The sequence below is a fragment of the Salmo trutta genome, chromosome 28 (genome assembly GCF_901001165.1).
Source record: "Salmo trutta chromosome 28, fSalTru1.1, whole genome shotgun sequence".
Lineage (NCBI taxonomy): Eukaryota > Metazoa > Chordata > Actinopteri > Salmoniformes > Salmonidae > Salmo > Salmo trutta.
In genome coordinates this window covers 39,485,359-39,509,083 of record NC_042984.1, presented here as the reverse complement: position 1 = coordinate 39,509,083, position 23,725 = coordinate 39,485,359, and the positions used below count along the sequence as shown (strand labels likewise).

General features: G+C 43.4%; 1 protein-coding gene across 1 annotated transcript in view; it reads left to right on the top strand.

Moving 5' to 3' along the window:
• Positions 1–23,468, top strand: part of LOC115166382 (piezo-type mechanosensitive ion channel component 2-like) — a 29,324-nt gene extending 5,856 nt beyond the window's left edge. Inside the window, exons 11-52 of the mRNA XM_029720288.1 lie at positions 6–384; positions 596–777; positions 2,231–2,379; positions 2,896–3,063; positions 3,494–3,535; positions 3,854–3,886; positions 4,024–4,148; positions 4,327–4,499; positions 4,681–4,857; positions 5,061–5,207; positions 5,467–5,667; positions 5,886–6,090; positions 9,842–9,943; positions 10,175–10,340; positions 10,531–10,774; positions 11,025–11,121; positions 11,283–11,442; positions 11,608–11,697; positions 11,804–11,886; positions 12,141–12,206; positions 12,508–12,620; positions 12,718–12,838; positions 12,933–13,004; positions 13,111–13,277; positions 13,437–13,636; positions 13,870–14,031; positions 17,438–17,710; positions 17,880–18,138; positions 18,217–18,405; positions 18,493–18,694; positions 18,850–18,982; positions 19,190–19,337; positions 19,436–19,650; positions 19,742–19,900; positions 20,022–20,169; positions 20,411–20,599; positions 20,707–20,799; positions 20,921–21,090; positions 21,345–21,461; positions 21,683–21,762; positions 21,968–22,196; positions 22,387–23,468. Of these exons, the coding sequence (XP_029576148.1) occupies positions 6–384; positions 596–777; positions 2,231–2,379; positions 2,896–3,063; positions 3,494–3,535; positions 3,854–3,886; positions 4,024–4,148; positions 4,327–4,499; positions 4,681–4,857; positions 5,061–5,207; positions 5,467–5,667; positions 5,886–6,090; positions 9,842–9,943; positions 10,175–10,340; positions 10,531–10,774; positions 11,025–11,121; positions 11,283–11,442; positions 11,608–11,697; positions 11,804–11,886; positions 12,141–12,206; positions 12,508–12,620; positions 12,718–12,838; positions 12,933–13,004; positions 13,111–13,277; positions 13,437–13,636; positions 13,870–14,031; positions 17,438–17,710; positions 17,880–18,138; positions 18,217–18,405; positions 18,493–18,694; positions 18,850–18,982; positions 19,190–19,337; positions 19,436–19,650; positions 19,742–19,900; positions 20,022–20,169; positions 20,411–20,599; positions 20,707–20,799; positions 20,921–21,090; positions 21,345–21,461; positions 21,683–21,762; positions 21,968–22,196; positions 22,387–22,639 (6,681 nt within the window). The 3' untranslated portion in view covers positions 22,640–23,468. The remainder of the gene's footprint in view (positions 1–5; positions 385–595; positions 778–2,230; positions 2,380–2,895; positions 3,064–3,493; positions 3,536–3,853; positions 3,887–4,023; positions 4,149–4,326; positions 4,500–4,680; positions 4,858–5,060; positions 5,208–5,466; positions 5,668–5,885; positions 6,091–9,841; positions 9,944–10,174; positions 10,341–10,530; positions 10,775–11,024; positions 11,122–11,282; positions 11,443–11,607; positions 11,698–11,803; positions 11,887–12,140; positions 12,207–12,507; positions 12,621–12,717; positions 12,839–12,932; positions 13,005–13,110; positions 13,278–13,436; positions 13,637–13,869; positions 14,032–17,437; positions 17,711–17,879; positions 18,139–18,216; positions 18,406–18,492; positions 18,695–18,849; positions 18,983–19,189; positions 19,338–19,435; positions 19,651–19,741; positions 19,901–20,021; positions 20,170–20,410; positions 20,600–20,706; positions 20,800–20,920; positions 21,091–21,344; positions 21,462–21,682; positions 21,763–21,967; positions 22,197–22,386) is intronic.
• The last annotated feature ends 257 nt before the right edge of the window (positions 23,469–23,725 follow it).

Here is a 23,725-nt window from a genome sequence, read left to right as displayed (position 1 = left end):
CTCAGGTGTGGAGCATCACCTATAACAGCTGGCTGACGTTCGTCCTGCTGGTGTGGTCGTGTGTGATCTGGATGATACGTGACCGTCGGCGCTACGCCATGATGAGCGCTCCCTTCCTGGCGGTGTACGGCACCTTGCTGTTGCTGCTTTCCTTCCTGAGCGGCCTGAGGCTGCGGCGGGATGAGCTGTACCCTGGCCTGCCACATGCCGTGCTGGTGGACTTTGACATGGCCATCTACCCAGCACCCTGCATCCACCTGGGAGGCAAGGTGTTGTACACCTTCAGCTTTTGGCTGCTGTTCCGCCAACAACAGAAGGAGAAACAGGAAGAGCAGGATCTCAAGGAGTCTGACGAGTCTCTGGAGGAAGTGAAAGTACTCCCACGTATGGACTCCTCTCTTTATAAGCATCCTTTATGGCTTTACGTCAATAAAGTCACGTTCTCTAATTCAGTTACGATGCATTAGAAATGGATATGATGTTGTTCCTAGGTGTTTATAACAAGCTTCACTTAACAGTGCTCTAACTCGTAGGTGTTTGAACCTTGACCCAGGTACGGTGACATGTTCTACGTTGTGTTCCTCCTCTCCCTCAGCGGATGAAGGTGAAAGCTCTCCCATGATGGAGATGCTGGGTTCAGCGGTCAAAGGAACCCTGGTGAAGTACTGGATCCTGTTCTGCTGCTCCATGTTCTTCGTGGTCAGCTTCTCCGGGAAGGTGATGGTCTACAAGATCCTCTACATCGTGCTGTTCCTCTTCTGCGTCGTCCTCTACCAGGTGGGCCTCATGTATGTGACTCCTAGATAGTGTTGTCGTGTATGTCAGTGGTGATGTGTATGCTGCACATGACATACAATACAACTTTACTGTCCATGTTCCAGTGAACAACGGAGATTACTTAACTCCTCCAGATAGCACACATCTCAGGGTGGCCGGTAGGCTAGCAGTTAAGAGCATTGGGCCCGTAACCGAAAGGTCGAATCCCTGAGCCGACAGGTGATAAATCTGTCATTGTGCCCTTGAGCAAGGAACTTAACCTTAATTGCTCCTGTACGTCGATCTAGATAAACGTGTGCGCTAAAATGTAAACGGTAAATCACACATACGAGACGCTATGAACAGTCGGATGTTTTTCAGAAGGGAAGGGGAAAAAAATGTACTCTGTGAAAGATAAGATTGTGTCAAATAAAAATAGTAGCGGCTGTGGAATAGTTTCATTCAATAGTTATATTAGTGGGTTTACCAAAAGATTAATCAGACTCTGACTATGTAAATATCTAATCACTGACCTCACTATTGGTATGACACATTTACCACCCGGCCTTGCAGCCAAGACCTCAACAACAGCCAATGGCTCTAAACTCTTATCAATAGAGCTTCCGTTATGAATATTGATCCTACCTCGTAAACACAGACACTAAACATTTCTGCTGCCATTTTCCTGGTTTCCCTCCCCATCTTGTATTTCCGCTGACCTTTTAGCGCTGACCACTTACAGCTGCCTAATGGCCTAGCTACTACCTCACAGCGCACATACTGTAAGAAAGCCAATATGAACCTGATGTTTATCAGTGCTAGCAGCACTGCTGTTTCACATACTGTCAGACTGAGGGGAAATAAACAGCAATTGAGTAAAAGATGTAGGCATTCTTATGTAAATAAATGTTGAATTTGAAATTCATATTTCAAGACACTGATGATAGATGGGCTCCCGAGTGGCGCGGCGTTCTAAGGCACTGCATCTCAGTGCTTGAGGCGTCACTACAGACACCCTGGTTCGAATCCAGGCTGTATCACAACCGGCTGTGATTGGGAGTCCCGTAGGGCGGCGCACAATTGTCCCAGTGTCGTTCAGGTTCGGCCGGTGTAGGCTGTTATTGTAAATCAGAATTTGTTCTTAACTGACCTGCCTAGCTAAATAAAGGTTCAATAAAAATAGATGGGTGTTAAAAGGCAACTTGTTTTGTGGTCGCCTGTTGTCATATGAAATTTGTCTAGTAACCGAGGGAAATCAGAGGGTACGGTTGATCTTTATAAAATAACGTATTTTACTGTTAATATTGCTCGCTATGATCATTGGTATACCAAAAATCCTGGGGAGCAATATTAACAGTAAAATACGTTATTTTATAAAGATCAACCGTACCCTCTGATTTCCCTCGGTTACTAGACAAATTTCATTGTGATTTGACCTGATTAGCATCATGGGATCTATGTTACCATTCCTCAGATCCGTTGTGACGTGTGGAGGCGAGTGCTGAAGTACTTCTGGGCGGTGGTGGTGGGCTACTCCATGGTGGTCCTGATTGCCATCTACATGTACCAGTTCAAGACCGTCTCTGGCCTGTTCAGACAGATCATGGGCATGTCTGAGGAAGGGTGAGTGGGCATGGTGGCACTGTGGCCAACCCTGTACATTCACAACGCTGCTTATGCCTCCATATTGTTGTAGTCATCCCAAGACCTTGATTTACTGCATTGTTAATTGATTAATTGATTCATTCCTTGGCGCAAAATTACTCATATCTTGTACCCTATGTCTAGAAGTCTCCCTGATGGTCCATGGCTAAGGAACATTTGTGATTCACAGTGTCTTTGCATACTGTGACTGAGTTATTCTTACACAGATGTAGTAGGATCTTAATTTTATCACTATTTTGTTGCTGCGATTTTTCCCGCACAGCAGGAAATGCAAACTTGTAGTGTATTTTAGTTTTAAAAAGGCTTCTTTTAAGTTTGTCAGACTTGAAACTTAAAGAAAAATGTATCAACCCCTACAAAAAGTGTCCACATAATCCACATAATAATTCACATTTCCTACTATAGCAAACTGGCTCAAATGAAGATCCTATATCTGTTCGCTCAGTGCTGCCCCTGTCCCGCTCTGTCCTCTAGTCTGCGTGATCTCGGGTTGGAGCAATATGATACTGTGGAGCTGTTTGCTCGGATCCTCCTCCCTGCAGCCTTCCTATTGGCCTGCATCCTGCAGCTTCACTACTTCAACCAGGACTTCCTGGATCTCACCAACCTGGACAACGTACCTGTCCACCATGGACCAACCAGGTGGGACAGCTTACCTGATCGCAACCACTGGGATAATGTGCTTTATATCAGGGAGGAGGGAAATATTAGTCCATTGAAGTGTTTCTTTCATGTCAACTGGTATTTTTTAGAGACATACAATTTCTTAATAAAAAAAATATGTACAATGGTGGTGGAGGCTGCTGAGGGGAGGACTGCTCATAATAATGTCTGGAACGGTATCAAACCGCTCCAGCCATTAGCATGAGCCCGTCCTCCCCAATTAAGTCGCCACCAACCTCCTGTGCTGCAGAGAGATATTGAACATTTTGATCTGATTGGTCCCAAAAAAATGGTTTAATACTGGGCTGGGGTGTTCTTTCCTTTTTTGGGGGAAAAACAAGCTGTCTGTCATTCTCCACCCATCTCTATGTTGTTGTGTCTCATCCATTCTGTCCATCTCTTCACCCAGAGAGGAGGAGCTGAGGAACTCAGTCAATGTGATAGCTGACATGTAAGAGCTGTATTTTTGTCTCCATGAATGGCATGCTTCACAAAGTGGATTGCTCAGAGTTTGAGTCATCTTAAACAATCTTAGTTAGGCAAAATCAAAGTAAGGAGTGTACAAATATGTTCATCTCATGTTATGATAATGTGTTGGCGTTATTATACAGAGAAAGCAGCACCATTTGAGTGTGCAGATATATAATTTAATTCCATCAGTCCGTCATTAATTCTGAGTAATTTAAAATAAATATTTTTCAGATAATTTCATGGAATACATTTTTACCACTGTAAGTGCAATGTTTAACTGATGTTTATTTTTCCTCAGAATGAAAGAAAACATTGAAAAGCTACAGAAACGGTACATTCTTAAAACACTTTCTTCCTTTACATGGATGAAAAAAGGCAATGTATGGCATCATATATAATGTTATTATACAGTATAATGTATTAAAATGACTAAATCCACGATGGACTTGCCTACCCTCTTTCTGCTAGGATGGCGAAGGAGCAGAGTGAGCAGACGAGTGGGGAGTCAGAACGTGTGGGGAGTCAGGACACGTTGGAGAGTGATGGCCTGTCTGCCTCATCAGAGAAACATGAGGAGGAGCAGGAGGGAACAGGTGTGTGCCACTGAGACTGTGAGATTCTGATTCTAATTTACTGTACGAAAAGTACATTTTAACAGCACAAAGACAGTACAAGCAAATATGCCACATTAACAAAAGTCTGTGAAATCTAGCACAGCATTTCAGATCTTATATCTGACCTTGAGTCTGATGTCCTTTTTGTGTCCGTCAGTTCCCCCAGAGGAGCGTCTGACCCAGTGGGGGTTGATATTGGACCGGGCCAGCCTGCTGCTGTTCCAGGCTCTGGCTATCTTCCAGCGGGCTCAGGAGATGGGCTGGAGGCTGCTGGAGGTTCACAGCCTCAAGATTGTTTCCACTGGCATCATCTGGGTGTCCCTACAAGAGGTCAGATGTCTTTATGTGACCCTTGAACTCCACATTCTCATTGCAGCTTGACCCCATTTATGTACCTTTTATATTGTATTTCCTGCATTTACACTGGCCTGATTTTACCACCTAATATGTTATGCAGTGTAGAGGGTCTGCACTAAACCTTTGTTTTCTTTCTTTTTTCTTTGTGCCCCAGGTGTCCCTGATGAACTTCATGTTCCTGGTTCTGTGGACCTTCGCCCTGCCCTTCCCCCGGCTCCGCCCCATCGCCTCCAGTGTGTCCTCGGTCTGGGCCTGTGTCATGGTGGTGTGTAAGATGCTGTACCAGCTCAAGGTCATCAAACCTCTGGAGTACTCCTCCAACTGCACTGCTGTGAGTTCACTTACCGCTAGCATGCGAAACACTGACCAAATATCCACTAATTATTCCACAGGCATAACAATATATACTCAGTAAAGGTTGACACCCAAGGGGATTATGTCATTGTTTAGATACAATGGACTGTGTGTGCGTGTGCAATGCTTGCGCATGTGTGACTATCTACGTTTACAGTAGTATGTGTCTCTGTGTGTCAGAGCCTGGTGTCAGCTAACGGGACAGGGCTGGGGGGGAACATGGCAGAGCTGCTGAGGAGGTCTGTGCTGTATGTGAAGCCTGTTGACCCAGCCATGTGGTGTGGAGCGCTGCGCAAGTGTGAAGACAGGATCCTGCCCTGTCTCAGCGTAAGACAAGCTCTTCACTCAGTGTCTGTGGTTATTTAGTAATATCGACGTCATTTGTCAATCCTGCTGTATAACTGTGAAATGAATTGAAAGAGAGATTTTGAGATATATGCATATTAATAACAGATTAATGCATATTGGTAAATACGGCACATATAAATGAACATCCTCTCTATTATTAGCGTGGTAGCTTCATTGATCTGTGGTTCTATAGTTCAGTAGTCTGAGTGTTTTTTGGTTGTGTTTTCTTTGATGTCAGAACCACCTGATTGTGCTGGGGCTGCTGGTGTTTGAGGTGACGGTCCATAGACACCAGCTCTACTACCGCCTTCACAACAACCTCAAGGTCCCCACCTTCAGCATTATCTTCCAGGGCATCACACGCCAGCACCTGGACCATGGCATCCTGCCCTGCATCAAATACTTCATCAACTACTTCTTCTACAAGTTTGGCCTGGAGGTACAGTAGCTCTAACCCATTCTTGGGGCTGCAATAGCCTCTTTTACTGTTGACTTCCATTTGAGATTTGTATGATCTTTGTAGTGTTTTAATTTGAAAAACAGTTTCTGAAGTTATCTATAGTTGTCTTTGCCGTTGATCTATATGTTTTCATTTTTGTAGTATCATCATGTCACGGTGATTGTATAGCTCTTTGAGATGTTCCTCCTGTCCCTCAGGTGTGCTTTGTGGTGGCGGTGAATGTGATTGGCCAGCGGATGGATTTCTACTCGCTGCTGCACTCCTGTGCTCTGATGGCCGTTCTGTCACGACGACGCAGGAAGGCCATGGGGGAGGTGTGGCCTAAGTACTGCTGCTTCACTGCAAGCCTCATGGTGCTGCAGTACCTGCTCTGTATCGGCATCCCTCCCGCTCTCTGTGTCGGTAAGGAGAGATATCTGGAGATAACCCAGTAAGCAAAATGGTAAATGACGCTGACAAAATGACGCTGACATCACATGCGTTTCAGGTGCTGAAGGAAGGTTAGAACATGTATTTTCCGGACGTCGAAAATAGGTCGCAAATGGATGTTGACAAGACGTATTTTCAGGTGTCTTTTCAAGACATCGAAAATAAGTATTTTCCGGATGTCAAAGAGACATCTTATGGGGACGTTGAAAATATGTATTTCCGGTCATTGATTCTATGGACAAATTTCAACTGCACATACATTCTCAATGACGTGAGCATTATATCACAATTATATAGGAAAGAGGAGCCAACTGAAGAACGCAACAGAATATTTATTATTGCTCCCATCTGCCGCATGTACTTATGTTAGCTTTTAAAAAAGCTTTAAAATTGGCAGCGTTGATGTTGAAATTAGTCTAACTTACAGAATAGACCAACACGCCACTTCATCTACAGCAACATTCTAGGAACGGTTACAGATTATTTTATTTTCTTGCTATGACTGTGTTGTTGTTGTTGTTTATCTACCTTAGTTGAATGCACTGACTGTCAGTCACTCTGGATAACAGCATCTACTGAATGACCAAAATGTAAATGTAAAGACAAACACTTGCAAAGCATGCTGAGTATTATTCTAATGACCTCCGCCCCCAAACAAGTACACATTTGGTCAGTGCAGAGCAGATCCGAATCTGAATGAATCATAGACGTCTTGGCTATATTTCACAAGTTTTAACATCACATTACAGTATGGCAGTTTAGCACAGTAGTGCACAGTAGTGCACAGTAGAGCACAGTAGAGTACAGTACGGTACGGTATGGTACGATACAGGACAGTCAAGTTTTATTCAGTAGGGTACGGTACAGTTCAGTAGAGTTTAGTTCAGTAGAGTACATTAGAGTAGGGTACAATTCAGTACACTATACTTTACTGCACTCTACTGTGCTCTACTGTATTGTACTCTACTGTACTATACTATGCTATGCTGTACTATACTCTAATTTTCTTTACTGGGCTGTGTACTGTAATGTACTGTACTCTGCTGTGCTCTACCATACTGTACTGTGCTGTCCTAACTTGTGAAACATAGATGTCTGTGTTTGGTTCAGATTTGGTCCGGTCCAGACCAAACCAAATCTGAACCAATTATAGATGTCTATGTTTGGGCCAAATATAGGCTGGACCGGACGTATGTGGACGTTGAAATCAAGGCCGGTCTGGACCGGACCAAATCTGAACCAAACCTAGAGGTCTATATTTGTGCCAAATAAAGGTCAGTCCAGACATGGCCAAAAAAAAGATGCCCAAAAGACTTTGCCGTTGGTAATTGCTTAATGGGAAGTGTAGGTCTATACTCGTTCACTACAGTACTTAATAGCAAGATCAATGGAATTCTGGGCTAGTTGAAGGAGATTCCACTATAATGCTTAGGCTACCAGTCATGATGTTTCACGGTCATGGCTGCCATCCCATTTCTGACACCAATGTAGCGAATAACAAACCCTGGTCATGGAGTAAAAAGCAAGCACCCTAGTGGATCAATCAATAATGCCTATATTTGGGCCAAATCAAGGCCAGTCTGGACCGGACCAAATCAGTACCAAATATAGACGTCCATGATTGGTTCAGATTTGATCCGGTCCGGACAGGACCAAAAATCAACGTCAGTAGGCGTTTAAATCAAGGCCGGTCCATGCGCACTAAAAAAATACCTAAAAAAGACCACCTGGTCCAAATAGGAGCAAAAAAAGACGTCCAAATGACATCACCTGACGGTAAATGCTTAGTGGGAACCGTCTTCTTCACCATAGTTAAAGTGTGATTAGGATTTGAGTGAAACTTGTGGTGGAATTATTGTAAACAAAAGGAAAGACTTTTAGATTTTTTTTTTCAAGACAATCAAACTTTATTATTTAATTACTGCAGTAATGGAGCTGCTTGGTAATCACCCCTGGAGGTGATTACTGAGAACTCATCGAGCGGATTTGAGCCACAGCATTTTATAGCAAAGTCCATCCTCCTGGATGTTCATGACAAACAACAGATGTATGGAATGGGTCACAAGGTTAAGATTTGTGTGAAAGATACTAATAATTCACAGCAGACAGTATCTCATTGTGTAGAGACCAAGGTCTGGCCCAGGGCTCATCTCTCCCTGGTACCATATAGAACAGAAACATTAACTCATGCTCTGGAATGCAGTATCCCCAAACACATCGTAAATCTCCTGTCAGTGTTATCTCGCAGAGGCCCACGTTCAGTTCACACAGTCACAATAGAGTAATAAGAACCCTCTATTCTGTTGCATAAAACAACCATTTGATGCAGTGAAAGTATTATAACATAATCTTGCAATTTTTCTCTCACACACGATTGCATATTACATAGGCCTTACACCAGAGTAACTTTCAGGGCCAGTATCTACAAAGTGACTTAGGGTAGGAGTGTTGATCTAGGATCTGTCCAACAATCTTATTCATTATGATCTAAAAGACAAAACTTATCCTAGATCAGCATTCCTACTCTGAAACTCCTTATGGAACAAAAATACAAACGCAACATGCAACAATTTCAAAGATTTTAATGAGTTATAGTTCACATAACGAAATCAGTAAATTTAAATACATTTATTAGGCCCTAATCTATGGATTTCACATGACTGGGAATACATACATGCATCTGTTGGTCACAGATACCTTCAAAAAAAGGTAGGGGTCTGAATCAGAAAACCATTCAGTATCTGGTGTGACCACCATTTGCCTCATCTCATTCACATTGAGTTGATCAGGCTGTTGATTGTGGCCTGTGGAATGTTGTACCACTCTTCTTCAATGGCTGTGCGAAGTTGCTGGAACAAGTTGCTGAAACATGCTGTCGTACACATCGATCCAGAGCATCCCAAACATGATCAATGGGTGACATGTCAGGTGAGTATGCAGGCCATGATAGAACTGGGACATTTTCAACTTCCAGGAATTGTGTATAGGTCACATGGGGCCATGAATTATCATGTTGAAACATGAGGTGATGGCGGTGGATGAATGGCACAACAATGGGCCTCAGGAACTCGTTACCATGGGGCATTCAAATTGCCATCGATAAAATGCAATTGTGTTTGTTGTCCGTAGTTTATGCCTGCCCATATCATAATCCCACTGCCACCATGGGGCACTCTGTTCACAAAGTTGACATCAGCAAACTGCTCGCCCACACAACGCCATACACGCTGTCTGTGGTTGTGAGGCCGGCTGGATGTACTACCAAATTCTCTAAAACGACATTGGAGGCGGCTAATGGTAGATAAATGAATATGAAATTATTTGGCAACGGCTTTGGTGGACATTCCTGCAGTCAGCATGCCAATTGCCCGCACCCTCAAAGCTTGAGACATTTGTGGCATTGTGTCGTATGACAAAACTGCACATTTTAGTGGCCTTTTATTTTCCCAAGTACAAGGTGCACCTGTGTAATGATCCTGCAGTTTAATCAGCATATTGATATGCCACACATGTCAGGTGGATGGATTATCTTGGCAAAAGAGAAATGCTCACTAACAGGGATGCAAATAAATGTGTGCCCAACATTTTAGAGAAATCAGCTTTTTGTGCTTATGGAACATTTCTGTGATCTTTTATTTAATCTCATGAAACATTGAACCAACACTTTACATGTTGCGTTTATATTTTTGTTCAGCGTAACTTCTCAATCTCTTCTCTCTGTCAGATTATCCATGGAGGACCTCCAGTCAGGCTTTGACCTCCAACCTCATCAAGTGGCTTTACCTGCCTGACTTTGCCATGCGTCCCGCCCCTTCCTTCATCCTCTGTGAGTCTCTTTGTGTTCATCCCAGCCATTTCCAAATTCACAAATTGTGGGGAAATCTCGCATTGGCATTCATTCTTGATTTACGTGAAAGTATGAGTCACATGGATATCTCAAGGATTCAGGCCATTGTCTACTATATATAGTGTGTACTGTAAATCCCTTCAGACACCATCAATCAGTAACTCCTACATAAGTGAACAAGGCAGCCATTTTGTTTTGCTGTGTGTCCAGACGACCACCTCCTGCTGCTGTGCTCCACGCTGCAGTGGCAGGTGTTTGAGGAGGAGAACCGGGCCGCCGTGCGCCTCATGGCAGGGGAGAACGTGGAGATCAGCCGCAGCCTGGACCCGCGTTCCTTCAACCAGTGCATTCCCGTCAACAACTTCCTCCATTGCAGGTCAGAGGGCTCTCTTCGCTAGCGTGGGCTTTAGACAACTGCTTTATCATTTTCGTGAAGTGTGGCCTGATTAGGAAAACTTTGAATTTAGAACTAGGGTTTTTTTCCAGTCAGGTCACATGGTCTGGAAATAAATCTTGGACCTACTCATATGGTTATATGGATATGTATGTGTCTCTCCTTACCTCAGGTCCTATCTGGACATCGCCAAAGTTTTTGTGTTCAGCTACTTCTTCTGGCTAGTGCTGTGCCTCATCTTCATCACGGGCACCACCCGCATCAACATCTTCTGCCTCGGCTACCTGGTAGCCTGCTTCTACTTCATGCTGTTTGGAGGAAGCCTGCTAATGAAGCCCGTACGATACATCCTCAGGCTCTGGGACTGCCTCATCGGATACACTTGCTTCGTCATTGGCATGAAGAACCTGCTATCTGTACGTTAGCGAACTAATTACTAATTTCCTAGGCTAGCCTATCCTCGTTGCTGAAAGTGTTTTTTCATTCATATACTGTATTATGCATAGCGTACCACAGACTATGCTAATAACCCAGTCGATTTTAACCACTGTTCAATGCTAACTGCCTGTTCTGTGTTAGTGCTTCACAAACTTCACAAACTCACTGTCTCAAGTCCAGTCTTCTCTCTCCTCTGTGCTATCTGTCTTGCTGTATGTGTGTCCACAGCTTGGCTCGTGTGCCTATCTGGACAGCCTGTTGAAGAATGGCTGCTGGCTCATTCAGGCCTTCAGCATGGTCTGCACAGTCAAAGGCTATGATGTCTGTAAGTGTGACTGATAATACCGATTAACACACTGTGTGTGTGTGTGTGTGTGTGTGTGTGTGTGTGTGTGTGTGTGTGTGTGTGTGTGTGTGTGTGTGTGTGTGTGTGTGTGTGTGTGCGCGCGCGTTTTCTCAGTTGTGTATATGTGTGTGTGTTCCCAGCTGCTCCTGATGATGAGTGTGAGCTGCCGGAGGGGGAGGCGGGCATTGTGTGGGATGCGATCTGCTTCACCGTGCTCTTGGCTCAGAGAAGGGTTTTCCTCAGCTACTACTTCCTGTATGTGGTGTCTGACCTCAGGGCCTCCAAGATCCTGGCCTCCAGGTTAATAATAACAATCATCATCATTTAGTTACTGACCACTTCCCTATCAATGATTTTAGATGTTTTTAGAATACTTTGGTACTATTGGAAATAGTCATGTTTATCTATGGAATGGTACCAACTGAAAGTAGGACTTCATAGATTGTTTGTCTCTCATATTTCAAGGGGTGCTGAGCTCTTTGAAGCCAAGTTGAAGAAACTGGTTGCTGCCAGACTGGAGATGGAGAGGAAGTCTGTGGCGACGTTGAAGAAGCAGTAAGACTTATGCCACAGCAGTTTGTTTGTTCTCATTTAGTTTTCAGTCTAATGGGTTTGCTATTGTTGCATTGTTTGAATTCACTGTGTTGATTCCTTCCTCTAGGATGGAGAAGATCAAATCCAAACATAAGAGTAAGCCTGGCCAGGGAGACGCAGCAACGCACCCTGCTGATATAGTGCCAAAGGGTGAGCAACATGGGGCTAGCTAGTGGAAGTTGTCCTTAACCACTGACGGAGGGTCAGTTCTTGAACATATACTCTTTGATCGGATCTTTGTATTTCCCCCTACTAGAGTTGGTGCTCAAATTGTGCTCAAATTGCTTTACATCATTTTAAGTTGGTGGGAGACTCAGCTCATCATGATCATTATTCTTGTCATTCTCACCGAATGAACGGATACATTTATGATGTCGGGATGAATGGGTGAATATGTTTTCCAGGTGAGAGTGAGAAGGCTGAGAACGATCGGGGGAAATGGTGGAAACCATGGGTCTCACGGCCTGGCGGTAAGTGTTCCATAAATCTAACTAACATGATTCCGATTTGGTCAGTTACAGAAAGAACCTTGAATGGGGAAATGGGATGGATATGGCTTGAGAAGATAAACAACGTGCTTGATTCCACCTTATTAGATCGGGTGCTGAATCCTCGTGTATATAATAGGATATGGTTTAATTTCATCTCATTATAAATGCACACTTTTTGATTCAAGTAATCAAAACCATTTATATACTGCAACAGTATAAAGTAGGATGTATAAATAGGAGTTTGTCTTTGTTGTCTGACACTTCTGTCGTTTCCCCTCAGTTGAGAACAACTGTGGCTACCATCTTTTTGAGAGTGACAGTGAAGAGGAAGAGGAGGATGTCCAGGAAAAGAAAGAGGAAGAGGCTCCACTAAAGAAGAAATCTGCTTTTCAGGCGAGGGCCATAAAAGACAAACTATAAAGACTAGTAAAATAGTATTTGTAGATGTTTTTGAATGTGATGTCAAACTGTATGCCTCCTTTCTCCACAGATAGCCTATGAGGCATGGGCCACAAGTTCCAAAGCAGCCCTGGATTTGCACAAAAAAGAAGAAAACAAGATGAAAAATGAGGAGAAGAGGAGGGCAAAGAGAGAGCTGCAAAGACAGCAAGGTAAGAGGGGCTCGTTTGTATGGGGCTGTTTGCATAATGTTGTCATAGAGACAGAATAAGTCATGTATTATTTTGTGTCGTTGTCTGATCCAAGGCATTGAGAGAGCCGAGTCTCACGAGTTGGACGAGTTGGAGGTGGAAGAGAGCGATGAAGAGGAGGAGAAAGGTAAACATTCCACCTCCACAGACCCTTCATGGATATACAGTAGACTAACTCAGTCCTTGCACTGCTTCTAACTTGATAGGTTTCTAACGACTCTGTCTTCTCACAGAAAATATATTTCAGAGGATCATCTACTCACTCAAGTTTTTATGGGTGTTTATCCTGTCCCTTTTGGATGATGTCACTGAGGGCCTTAACTCTTTCTGCAAAGATAACCAGGACATCACCAAAGTGCTGCGCTTTGAGAGGGCTCTTCTAGGCCAGCAACAGAAAAAGGTGAAAGAAACATTCATCCACTCTAACTCTCCAAGATGCTTTTGTGTATTGCAGGGGATACTTTATTTGACGTCACTCAATTGAACTCTGCTTTAATGATGTCCTGCCTGCAGTGATGATACAAATAAAAGACAATCTTTTCCCCTGTTCCTTCTACAGGGGAAAGAAGTGTCACAGGAGAGCGTGACGCGCTTCTATGAGAACTGGATGTCTAGGCAGAACACTCTGGGCTCGCTGGAAGACCAAGATGACATAGTTCTCCCCATCTCCTCCCCACCACCTGTACCCTCATCACCGCGAGGTTACTCAAAGCTGAAACACGCCCATTCCAAAATCTCCTGGGGTAGCAGCTTGTCCAGGTCTGCATTGATGTAACACCTACAGTATAGTCATGATTAGTGAATTCATGAAATTCATTTCTATTCCGTACGTAGACTGCATGTGTTATACAGAACGGATTACTTTTGAATTAATTATGGAGTAGTATTTTCTATTATTATGTTATTCTGCATTATAACCTCTATATGGAGGATTTATAAATGGCCTCATAAGACCAGGATGGTCACCATGTTTCCCTGTCGTCATGTAAAAGCTGCGTGACGGATGAGACCCTGCTGGGGTCTCGACAGCCCACTCTGGATGAGCTGGATGACCCTCCTCGACTCCAGCCAACTGCTGAGCAACTCAGACGGAAACTACTGAAAACTGCCAACCTGGACCTTGGCTCATTTGACAGCGAAGTCCCTCCACCAAGGTGATGTTTTTGTTGTTGTTGATTTATTAGGATCCCCATTGGACGGCGCCAATGGCGACAGCTAGTCTTACTGTGGTCCAACACATAACGAAAAGATCATTACAGACAAAATAATTAACAATGTATCTACGTTTAAAAGCATTAACATGTCGTGTGTGTGTGTACATCTATCAGTTCCACATACATGTCAGTACATACACACATCAAGTAGGTCACATGGGGGAGAGGCGTTGTGCCGTGAGGTGTTGCTTTATTTGTTTTTTTTAACCAGGTTTGCTGTTCATTTGCGCTATATAAGATGTAAGGGAGTTCCATGCACTCATGGCTCTGTATAATACTCTACGTTTCCTTGAATTTGTTCTGGACCTGGGGACTGAGAAAAGACCCCTGGTGGCATGTCTGGTGGGATAAGTGTGTGTGTCAGTGCTGTGTGTAAGTTAACTATGCAAACAACTAGCAATTTCCAACACATTAATGTTTCTTATAAAAGCAAGAAGTGACATAGTCAGTCTTTCCTCAACTCTTAGCCAAGAGAGACTGGCATGCATAGTTTTAATACAATGAAGAGTAACACGTGCCACTCTGTTCTGGGCCAGCTGCAGCTTTACTAGATCTTTCTTTACAGCACTTGACCATATGACTCGACAATAATCAAGATAAGATGCAACTAGAGCCTGCACTTGATTTGTGGAGTGTGGTGCCAAAAAAGCAGAGCATCTCTTTATTATGGACAGACCTCTCCCCGTCTTTACAACCATTGAATCTATATGTTTTGACCATGACAGTTTACAATCTAAGGTAACACCAAGTAATTTAGTCTCCTCAACTTGTTCAACAGCCACACCATTCATTACCAGATTCAGCTGAGGTCTAGAGCTGAGGTCTAGAACTTAGGGAATGATTTGTACCAAATACAATGCTCTTAGTTTTAGAGATGTTCAGGACCCGTTTATTACTGGCCATCCATTCCAAAAACAGACTGCAACTCTTTAAGGGTTTCAGTGACTTCATTAGTGTCATGTCTACTCCCGCTCCTCCTCTCTGGCGCTCGTTGTCGCCAGCTGTCTAATCATCACGCACACCTGCCACCATCGTTATGCGCACCTGCGCCTCATGATGCTCACCTGGACTCCATCACCTCCTTGATTACCTCCCCTATATCTGTCACTCCCCTTGGTTCTTTCCTCAGGTGTTATTGTTTCTGTTTCAGTGTTTCATGTCTGTATGCTACTCGTGTTTCTTGTTTTGTTCCTTGTGTTATTTATTATTAAAGTCACTCCCTGTACTTGCTTCCTGACTCCCAGTGTACATGTTACAATTAGCTGTGGTTGCTGATGCGTATGTGGTTGAATCGTCAGCATACATGGACACACATGCTTTGTTTAATGCCAGTGGCAGGTCATTTGTAAAAATAGTAAAGAGTAAAGGGCCTAGAGAGCTGCCCTGCGGTACACCACACTTTAAATGTTTGACATTAGAGAAGCTTCCATTAAAGAAAACCCTCTGAGTTCTATTAGATTGCTCCGAATCCACGATATGGCAGCGGTTGAATAGCCATAACACATACGTTTTCTCAACAACAGGTTATGGCCAATAATATCAAAGGCTGCACTGAAATTTAACAGTACAGCTCCCACAATCTTCTTATTATCAATTTCTTTCAACCAATCATCAGTCATTTGTTTCAGTGCAATACATGTTGTGTGCCCTTCTTTATAAGCATGGTGAAAGTATGTTGTTAATTTGTTTACAGGGAAATAGTATTGTATTTGGTCATACACAATTTTTTCCAATAGTTTACTAAGAGCTGGCAGCAAGTTTATAGGTCTGCTGTTAGAACCAGTAAAGGCTGTTTTACCACTCTTGGGTAGCAGAATGACTTTGGCTTCCCTCCAGGCCTGAGGACAAAGACTTTCCTCTAGGCTCATATTAAATATATGACAGATAGGAGTGGCTATAGAGTCAGCTACCATCCTCAGTAGCTTTCCATCTAAGTTGTCAATGCCAGGAGGTTTGTCATTATTGATCGATAATAATACTTTTTTCACCTCTCCCACACAAACAATTTTCAACTTGCAATGCTTTTTTTTTCATTATTAGTTTTTTTATGCATGAGAACAATGTCTGACTGTTCGTTGTTTGCATTTCCTGCCTAAGTTTGCCCACTTTGCCAATTGTTTACCTTTTTTTAACTAGGCAAGTCAGTTAAGAACAAATTCTTATTTACAATGATGGCCTACCCCAGCCCAACCCGGACAACACTGGGCCAATTGTGCGCTGCCCTATGGGACTCCCAATCCCGGTCGGTTGTGATACAGCCTGGAATCGAACCAGGGTCTGTAGTGATGCCTCTAGCACTGAGATGCAGTGCCTTAGACCGCTGTGCCACTTGGGTGCCAGTTAAATAATAATTAAAATAATTGGCAACATCAAATGGTTTTGTGATGAATAAGCCATCTTTCTGCCCATAAATTCATTTAAAGTACTCCAAGGTTTTTTCCCCATCATTCTTTAGCATTGATCTTGGCTTCGTAATACAGATTCTTCTTCTTTTTGTTGAGTTTAGTAACATAATTACTCAACTTTCTGTAAGTCAGCCAGTCAGATGTGCAGCCAGACTCATTAGCCACTCCTTTTGCCCCATCTCTTTCAACCATACAGTTTTTTAATTCCTCATCAATCCATGGAGCCTTAACAGTTCTAACAGGATATAGCCACTATATTGGGATCACCGCATCCAGTGGGTAAAGACACAGCTTTAGAACAAACTTCCAAAGTATAAGCAAAACTGTGATCAATACATGTGGATGATATTGTTCCTGTAGTGTTTTGTAAACACCCTGGTAGGTTGATTAATAACCTGAACCAGATTACAGGCACAGGTTACAGTAAGAAGCTTCCTCTTGAGCAGACAGCTTGATGAAAACCAGTCAATATGCAGGTTCCCAAGAAAGCAGACCTCTCTGTTTACATCACATACACTATCAAGCATTTCACACATATTATTTCGATACTGATTGTTAGCACTTGGTGGCCTATAGCAACACCCCAAAAGAAAAGGCTTTAGATGTGCCAAGTGAACCTGCAACCACAACACCTTAATAACACTTGACATAAGATCTTCTCTAAGCATTACAGGGATATGGCTCTGAATATATACAGCAACAACTCCCCCATAAGTATTCCTGTCTTTCTATAGATGTTATATCCTTGTATTGCTACTACTGTGTCATCAAATGAATTATCTAAGTGGTGACTTCACTTATGCACTTATTGTTTTCTCTACTCTGTATACCAGACTTACTGTATATATTGTTTCATATCTACTCACTCTCTATATACCTTTATAAACTCTCCTATCTTAATAATGTCTTTGAATCCATCTTTCTATAATTACATTTTTCAGCAGCCATGACGATACTGTTCCTGGTAAGGAGGACAGTGAAGGAGAGGATGCATGTAAAAAGGAGGGGGAGTATACAGCGGAAGAGGAGTATAGAATGGAGAAGGAGGAATGGAGGGAGGAAGAAGAGGAAGAGGGTGAAAAAGCTGTGATGTTTTCAGGATTTATCTCACTGGACTATCTCCAGTGTGATGAGAAGTGCGAAGATTTCCCAGACTCCCCCCAGCCTCTGAGTGAGACCAGGAACCTCACAGCTAGTGAGCTGCTGCTCAACAAGTCAGTCATGGGAGATTGGGACTTTGTGTTTTTTCTGGTTACAATTGTGGTATAGTCAAGTGGACCCATTCAGTTGTGTCACATTACCTCGTAGTAAATTAAAGTTGAGTATCACAAATTTAATTTAAACTTCAGGATACTCACATACTGCTTTTGCCCTCTATTGCAGCATGTTTGATAACGATGAAATTGAAGAGTCTGATAAGTTTTTCCAGTCTCTCCCGAGGCACCTGAGACTGGTGTTTGCCCTGTACAACACCATGGTGTCGAAGTCAGAGATGCTGTGCTACTTTGTGATCATCCTGAACCACATGGTGTCTGCCTCCCTGCTCAGCCTGATCCTGCCCATCCTTATCTTCCTCTGGGCCATGCTGTCTGTGCCACGCCCAACCAAGCGCTTCTGGATGACTGCCATCATCTACACAGAGGTACGCACAGCAGGCACCCCTAACGGAGTGATATGTTGATTGGCTGGTTGGTTGATTGATGATTCCTATCTCTTCCAGCTGATTGTGGTGGTCAAGTATTTTTTCCAGTTTGGCTTTTTCCCCTGGACTACCTCGGTCTACCGAGGCATCAATGCAGACCGGCCCTTTGCTCTGCCCAACATCATTGGGGTAGAGAAGAAATATGGCTATGTTCTCTTTGACTTGATACAAATGCTGGCTCTGTTCTTCCATCGCTCCATTCTAAAGGTACTGACGGGAATGGTGGTTTCTGTGTTACATCATATAGAATATACCAAAGCACAACTTCTCAATACTTTCTTCTTCTCTCCGTAGTGCCACGGTCTTTGGGATAACAAAGAGGTGGAGATGCCGGACTTCTTCAAGAAATTAAAGAAGAAGACAGAGAAGATGAAGATGAGTGGAGAAGAAAAAAAAGGGGACGAGCCAATGCAAAGACTGCCCTGCCTCCCTCTCCAGGCCTCGACTGCGTCCTTGTTTTGCAGATGTGGAAAAGCCAACTCCACTGAGACAAACGGTACATATATTCAGCAGCATAAGCATAGTGCTGAAAACATCTTGTTTGTTTGAAAGCGTATTGAAGTTGAAATGGGGTGTTGCCTGGACAGATGTGAAACGTTACCCAACCTGAATATACGAACGTCTCTTGATGTGGATGGGATATTCTTGCAGGTGATACGCGGCTCACAAAGCGCCACTCCAAGAAGAAGAGGCACCACAATAAAGTTCCCCTGACCAGGACGGAGAGCATCAAAAAGCTGATTAGAGAAAGGATGCTGGAGGCTAAAGCTGCTATCATTGAAGTGTGAGCATTTAGTGCACTATCATGTACTGATATGTATTGTAGGTGTGTTCTGTTACTTTAATTACACATCTCCAGTGATAAATGGCAGTTTAAAAACAAGTCCAGGAGGCAGCACTTTTGACTGGACATGAATGTATCTTTAAGTACTGATTTTTGGTTTAAAAATGAACAAATATTTTCAGCCATGGTCGTCTTTTGTCTTCGCAGTGCCCTACATATATACCTACCCATCAGGCAGTTCTTCTATGACATAATTCACCCAGAGTGCAGCCCAGTGTGTGACGTCTACGCTCTCATGTTTCTGATTGACGTGGTCAACTTCATTGTCATCATATTTGGATACTGGGCTTTTGGGGTAAGTGCCTGTTTGAGTCAAAATTGTATTTGGAAAGCTATTAGGCCTATTTGTTTCTACTGGATTTCTTTCACTGCTTTCTTTTTGTGTCGGAACAGAAACACAGTGCTGGTGCTGACATCACAGATGCTCTTGGGGAGGACCAGGTCCCATCGGCCTTCCTGGTCATGCTGCTCATCCAGTTTGGCACCATGATAGTGGACCGCGCTCTGTACCTCCGCAAAACCCTAATGGGAAAATGTGTCTTCCAAGTGGTGCTGGTGTTTGGTATCCACTTTTGGATGTTTTTCATACTCCCTGGGGTGACTGAGAGGTCAGAGTTCATGTTTACTATAGTGTAAATAAACATGTAAAAAAGGAGCTGCTTAATTTATCTTTTTCATTGTCATTCTCTTGTGTTCTAGGAGGTTCAACATGAACCAGGTGGCACAGTTATGGTACTTTGTGAAGTGCATCTACTTTGGCCTCTCCGCCTACCAGATCAAGTGTGGCTACCCAAATTGTGTGCTGGGAAACTTCCTGACCAAGAACTACAATTACCTCAACCTATTCCTTTTTCAAGGGTACAGTCGATGCTCTATGATAGATAAGCAAAGGCAAGTTGAAAAGCCATTCATTTCCTTGTAAGGGTCTTAGATAATCCCATAATACCAGTGCATTGGGTTGTCCATGTCTCCACCTCAGGTTCCGCCTGGTTCCGTTCCTCATAGAGCTGCGTGCCGTGATGGACTGGGTCTGGACCGACACCACCCTCAGCCTGGGCAGCTGGATCTGTGTCGAGGACATTTATGCCAACATCTTCATACTCAAGTGCTGGAGGGAGTCAGAGAAGGTAACGGGGATGCCGAACTGCCAATAGGCTGGTAGCAGTTGACACTTCCCAACTCATCTCTGTAGAGTATATCTGATTGATAGTCGATGGTGAATCACTGTAGAATTTAAGGGGTTTGTCTGTCTTCGTGTTTGTTTGATGTCTATGAACACTAGAGTATACTAAGTATTCTTGTATCAAGAACAATTGTGTGTTAAACTTGAACTGATTTGAAATTGTGTTGAACTATGAATTTGTACAGAAATACCCACACATCCCAGGGCAGAAGAAGAAAATGGTGGTGAAGTATGGAATGGGCGGCTTCATCATATTCTTCCTCATCAGCGTCATCTGGTTCCCCCTCCTCTTCATGTCATTGGTCAAGTCAGTGGCTGGAGTGACCAATCAGCCTCTAGATGTCTCTTTTCAGCTCAGCATAGCAGGATATGAGGTTTGCGATGGCCCCATCAGCTCACAATCGCTGTTTTATGTAACGTTTTTTCTTCTTCTGTGAAACTGTCAGTGCTGGTGTTTGTTTTCTGTGTGTGTTTCTCACAGCCACTGTTCACAATGAGTGCCCAGGAGCAGAACTTGGTACCATACTCAGTTGCACGCCTCAACCGGCTCAACAACCTCTATGCCACTCACCCGGTAAGTGTTCTCCATCTCGCTACAACAAGTTGCACGTTTGAGGGGCTGTGGAATCAACCCTAAGGACCTCTGATGTACTCCTCTCTCTCTCTTTCTACCTCTGTCTCATTCTCTCTCTTAGTCAGCTATGCAGTTCCTTGGGAACTACATGGCCGAGGACATTGTCATTGCAAAGATCAAGAGTGATGCCAGTCTGCTGTGGAGCATCAGCCCTGCCAGCCGTGACGCTATGATCCATGAACTCAGCAACTCCACCCATATCTACATCACCCTGCGATGGGTACTACTCAGGTACATGCAGTGTAGCAGGACCAGCTACTAACAAGGGTTGGATAGGGCTCTGGGTTGGTTATACGTGAACAGGGTGGAACACCGTTGAGGCTCAAGGACCGGCTTTTTTTACTTTTGTGTAACTGCCAAGACCGTATGATTAGTGCCATAAACATACGCCATATGATACGGCCATAAACAACTAGACGTAACCAGTGAGTGATAGTGGTTGTTATTTCACTCTGTGAGTGTGTACATGTGCCCCTCCTCCCAAGGAATGCGTCTCTGTCGATGAACGTGGAGACCGTGGGGGAACACACTGTGAAGTATGAGGACCGGGCCCTGAGGGATCAGATAGTTCAGATGCTCAAAGGGACACGCAGTGACTCTGTGTGAGTCTCAATCATCACAGCACTCTCACTATATCATCAAATGTTATTGGAGTTCACAGTCAACATTACATAACATCAATAACATAACCTTAACTCTGAAAGCTAGATGTAAAGGAACTTATTACATTCAGAATAACCCCAACTATAAAAGAGATGATCACAACGCTTATTATATATTGGTGTTGATATACTCAACAACACTCATTCATTCTCTCTGATAGGATCATTGAGTCTCTCCTGCCCAAGTTCCTCAGAGGTTCCGGAGGACCTGTGTCCAAGATGGCCACCCGTCTGAAAGTAGGTTAGTGATCCTCTATCCAACCATCATACTGTATAGAACACTCAAACTCAACTTTGGACCTCTTATGGTAAGAGTTCAATACCCCTGGTATAGAACATCAACATAACAAATGCAGATGCTTGTATTACGATGGGATCTTAAAAATGTCATGGTCTCTGCTTCTTGTTTTATTCAAATCTTCCCTGTTCCATCTGTAACACCACAGAACACTCGGATCGGCCTGAGGACCTGCAGACTTTTGCTTTCTTCTGGCCCCTGTCCCTCAAACTACAGCGCGCAGAAGACAATGGAAGTGCAGAGGTGGGTCAGTGGTGGATTGTGGAGGAATGCACTCCTGGACAGGGGTACGTCCAGAGCAGCTGCCACAAGATTGAGATAGTGGTGTTCAACGACAAAGTCAGCCCCCCAAGCCTGGATGCTCTTGCAGGACAGGGGTAGGTTAAAAAACAAAACCCTCGCAATGCTGCCCCAAAAGCTATTTACATTTTGATAGGACTATTCCTTTAACTTGATTTGTTCTCACTGCTAAATAAAGTCTCTTTCTGCCCTTTTCCATGGAATCCCATATGCTAATGTTGCTTGTCTGGCCTCGACCTTCAACCTGATTCCACCTTGCTACGGCAGAATCGTGGGCCTGTACATGTCTGTGGTGTTGGTCGTCGGGAAGTTTGTCAGGGAATTCTTCAACGGGATATCCCGCTCCATTATGTTTGAGGAGCTGCCGTGTGTGGATCGAGTGTTGAAGCTCTGCACGGACATCTTTGTTGTGCGAGAGACTGGCGAGATGGAGCTGGAGGAAACACTGTTTGAGAAGCTCATCTTCCTGTATCGCTCACCGGAGACCATGATCAAGATTACCAGAGAGAAGAGCGACTAAAGAGCATGATGACATTTGTTATGAAGACGATTTGGCTTTTGGTTCTTATCTGGGGTGTATTCATCGCGCCGATTCTGTTGCAAAATTATTGCAACAGAAACCGTTCACTCAAAAAAGTATTTTAACCAACTAGTTTCTATTGGACAAATTCAGGTAGGTCCCTCCCTGTTTCGTTTAAAAACCAAACAGCTTCCATTGCAAGATGTAATGAATATACCCCTGGAGTTGCACTTCTGATTGTACTCCTGTACAATGCATGCATTCTTTCAGTGTCTTATGATTTTACAACAGAAGACCATAAGCCAATCAGAAGTGTTCCTAATGTTAAACAATTTAATTGAAGTTTAGTTGCAACATCATAGACACAAATGTCTTGTATAAAGCTGATAGAAATACATTATGTAGAACACACATGCTTCTCAACATTCTGTAACTTTACACACTGAACACGACCCTGTTTCGTTCCACTGAAAAGCTAATCTAAAAGTATTCATTCTCATTTCACACTGTAGTTCATGTACAGTATTTAATTCAATAAATAAAATATTTGAACTACAAGGCCAAGTTCAGAGCTTTTAGCCAACTTTTACATGTGTTCACTTTTTATGAGCCACTCACAGGTAATGTTGCCAGGTAAGGCAGGAGTTTAGCAATCTAGCAGACAATTATTTTTATATGGAAGTTTAATTTCATTTTCTTAATTACAAATTAAAGGGGAAAAATCCATTCTGTTAAGTCTTCCGTTTCTCGACAAATCTAGATGTAACCCTTGCGTTGTCATCCATCACAAAGATATGTTCGCCGGGACAGTGACAAATCCTCTTGGCCCCGAAGAACATCCATTACATGATGACGTACTCAGATCCTGCAAGATAAAGCATGTCAAGTTAAACTGATCTTAGAAACTATGAACTAGTGATGGTAGCTAGCTATTTGTTGAGAACTGCAGATTATCAGAGAAATAACCATAGACAATCTGATATAGAGCTGTTGTCCCACTATGGGCATTAAGGGCGCGTTGATAATCTGCAGTTCTGTAGTGTTCTAGGTCTATGGTAATGACGCTTACTTGGCAACTGCAGTAAG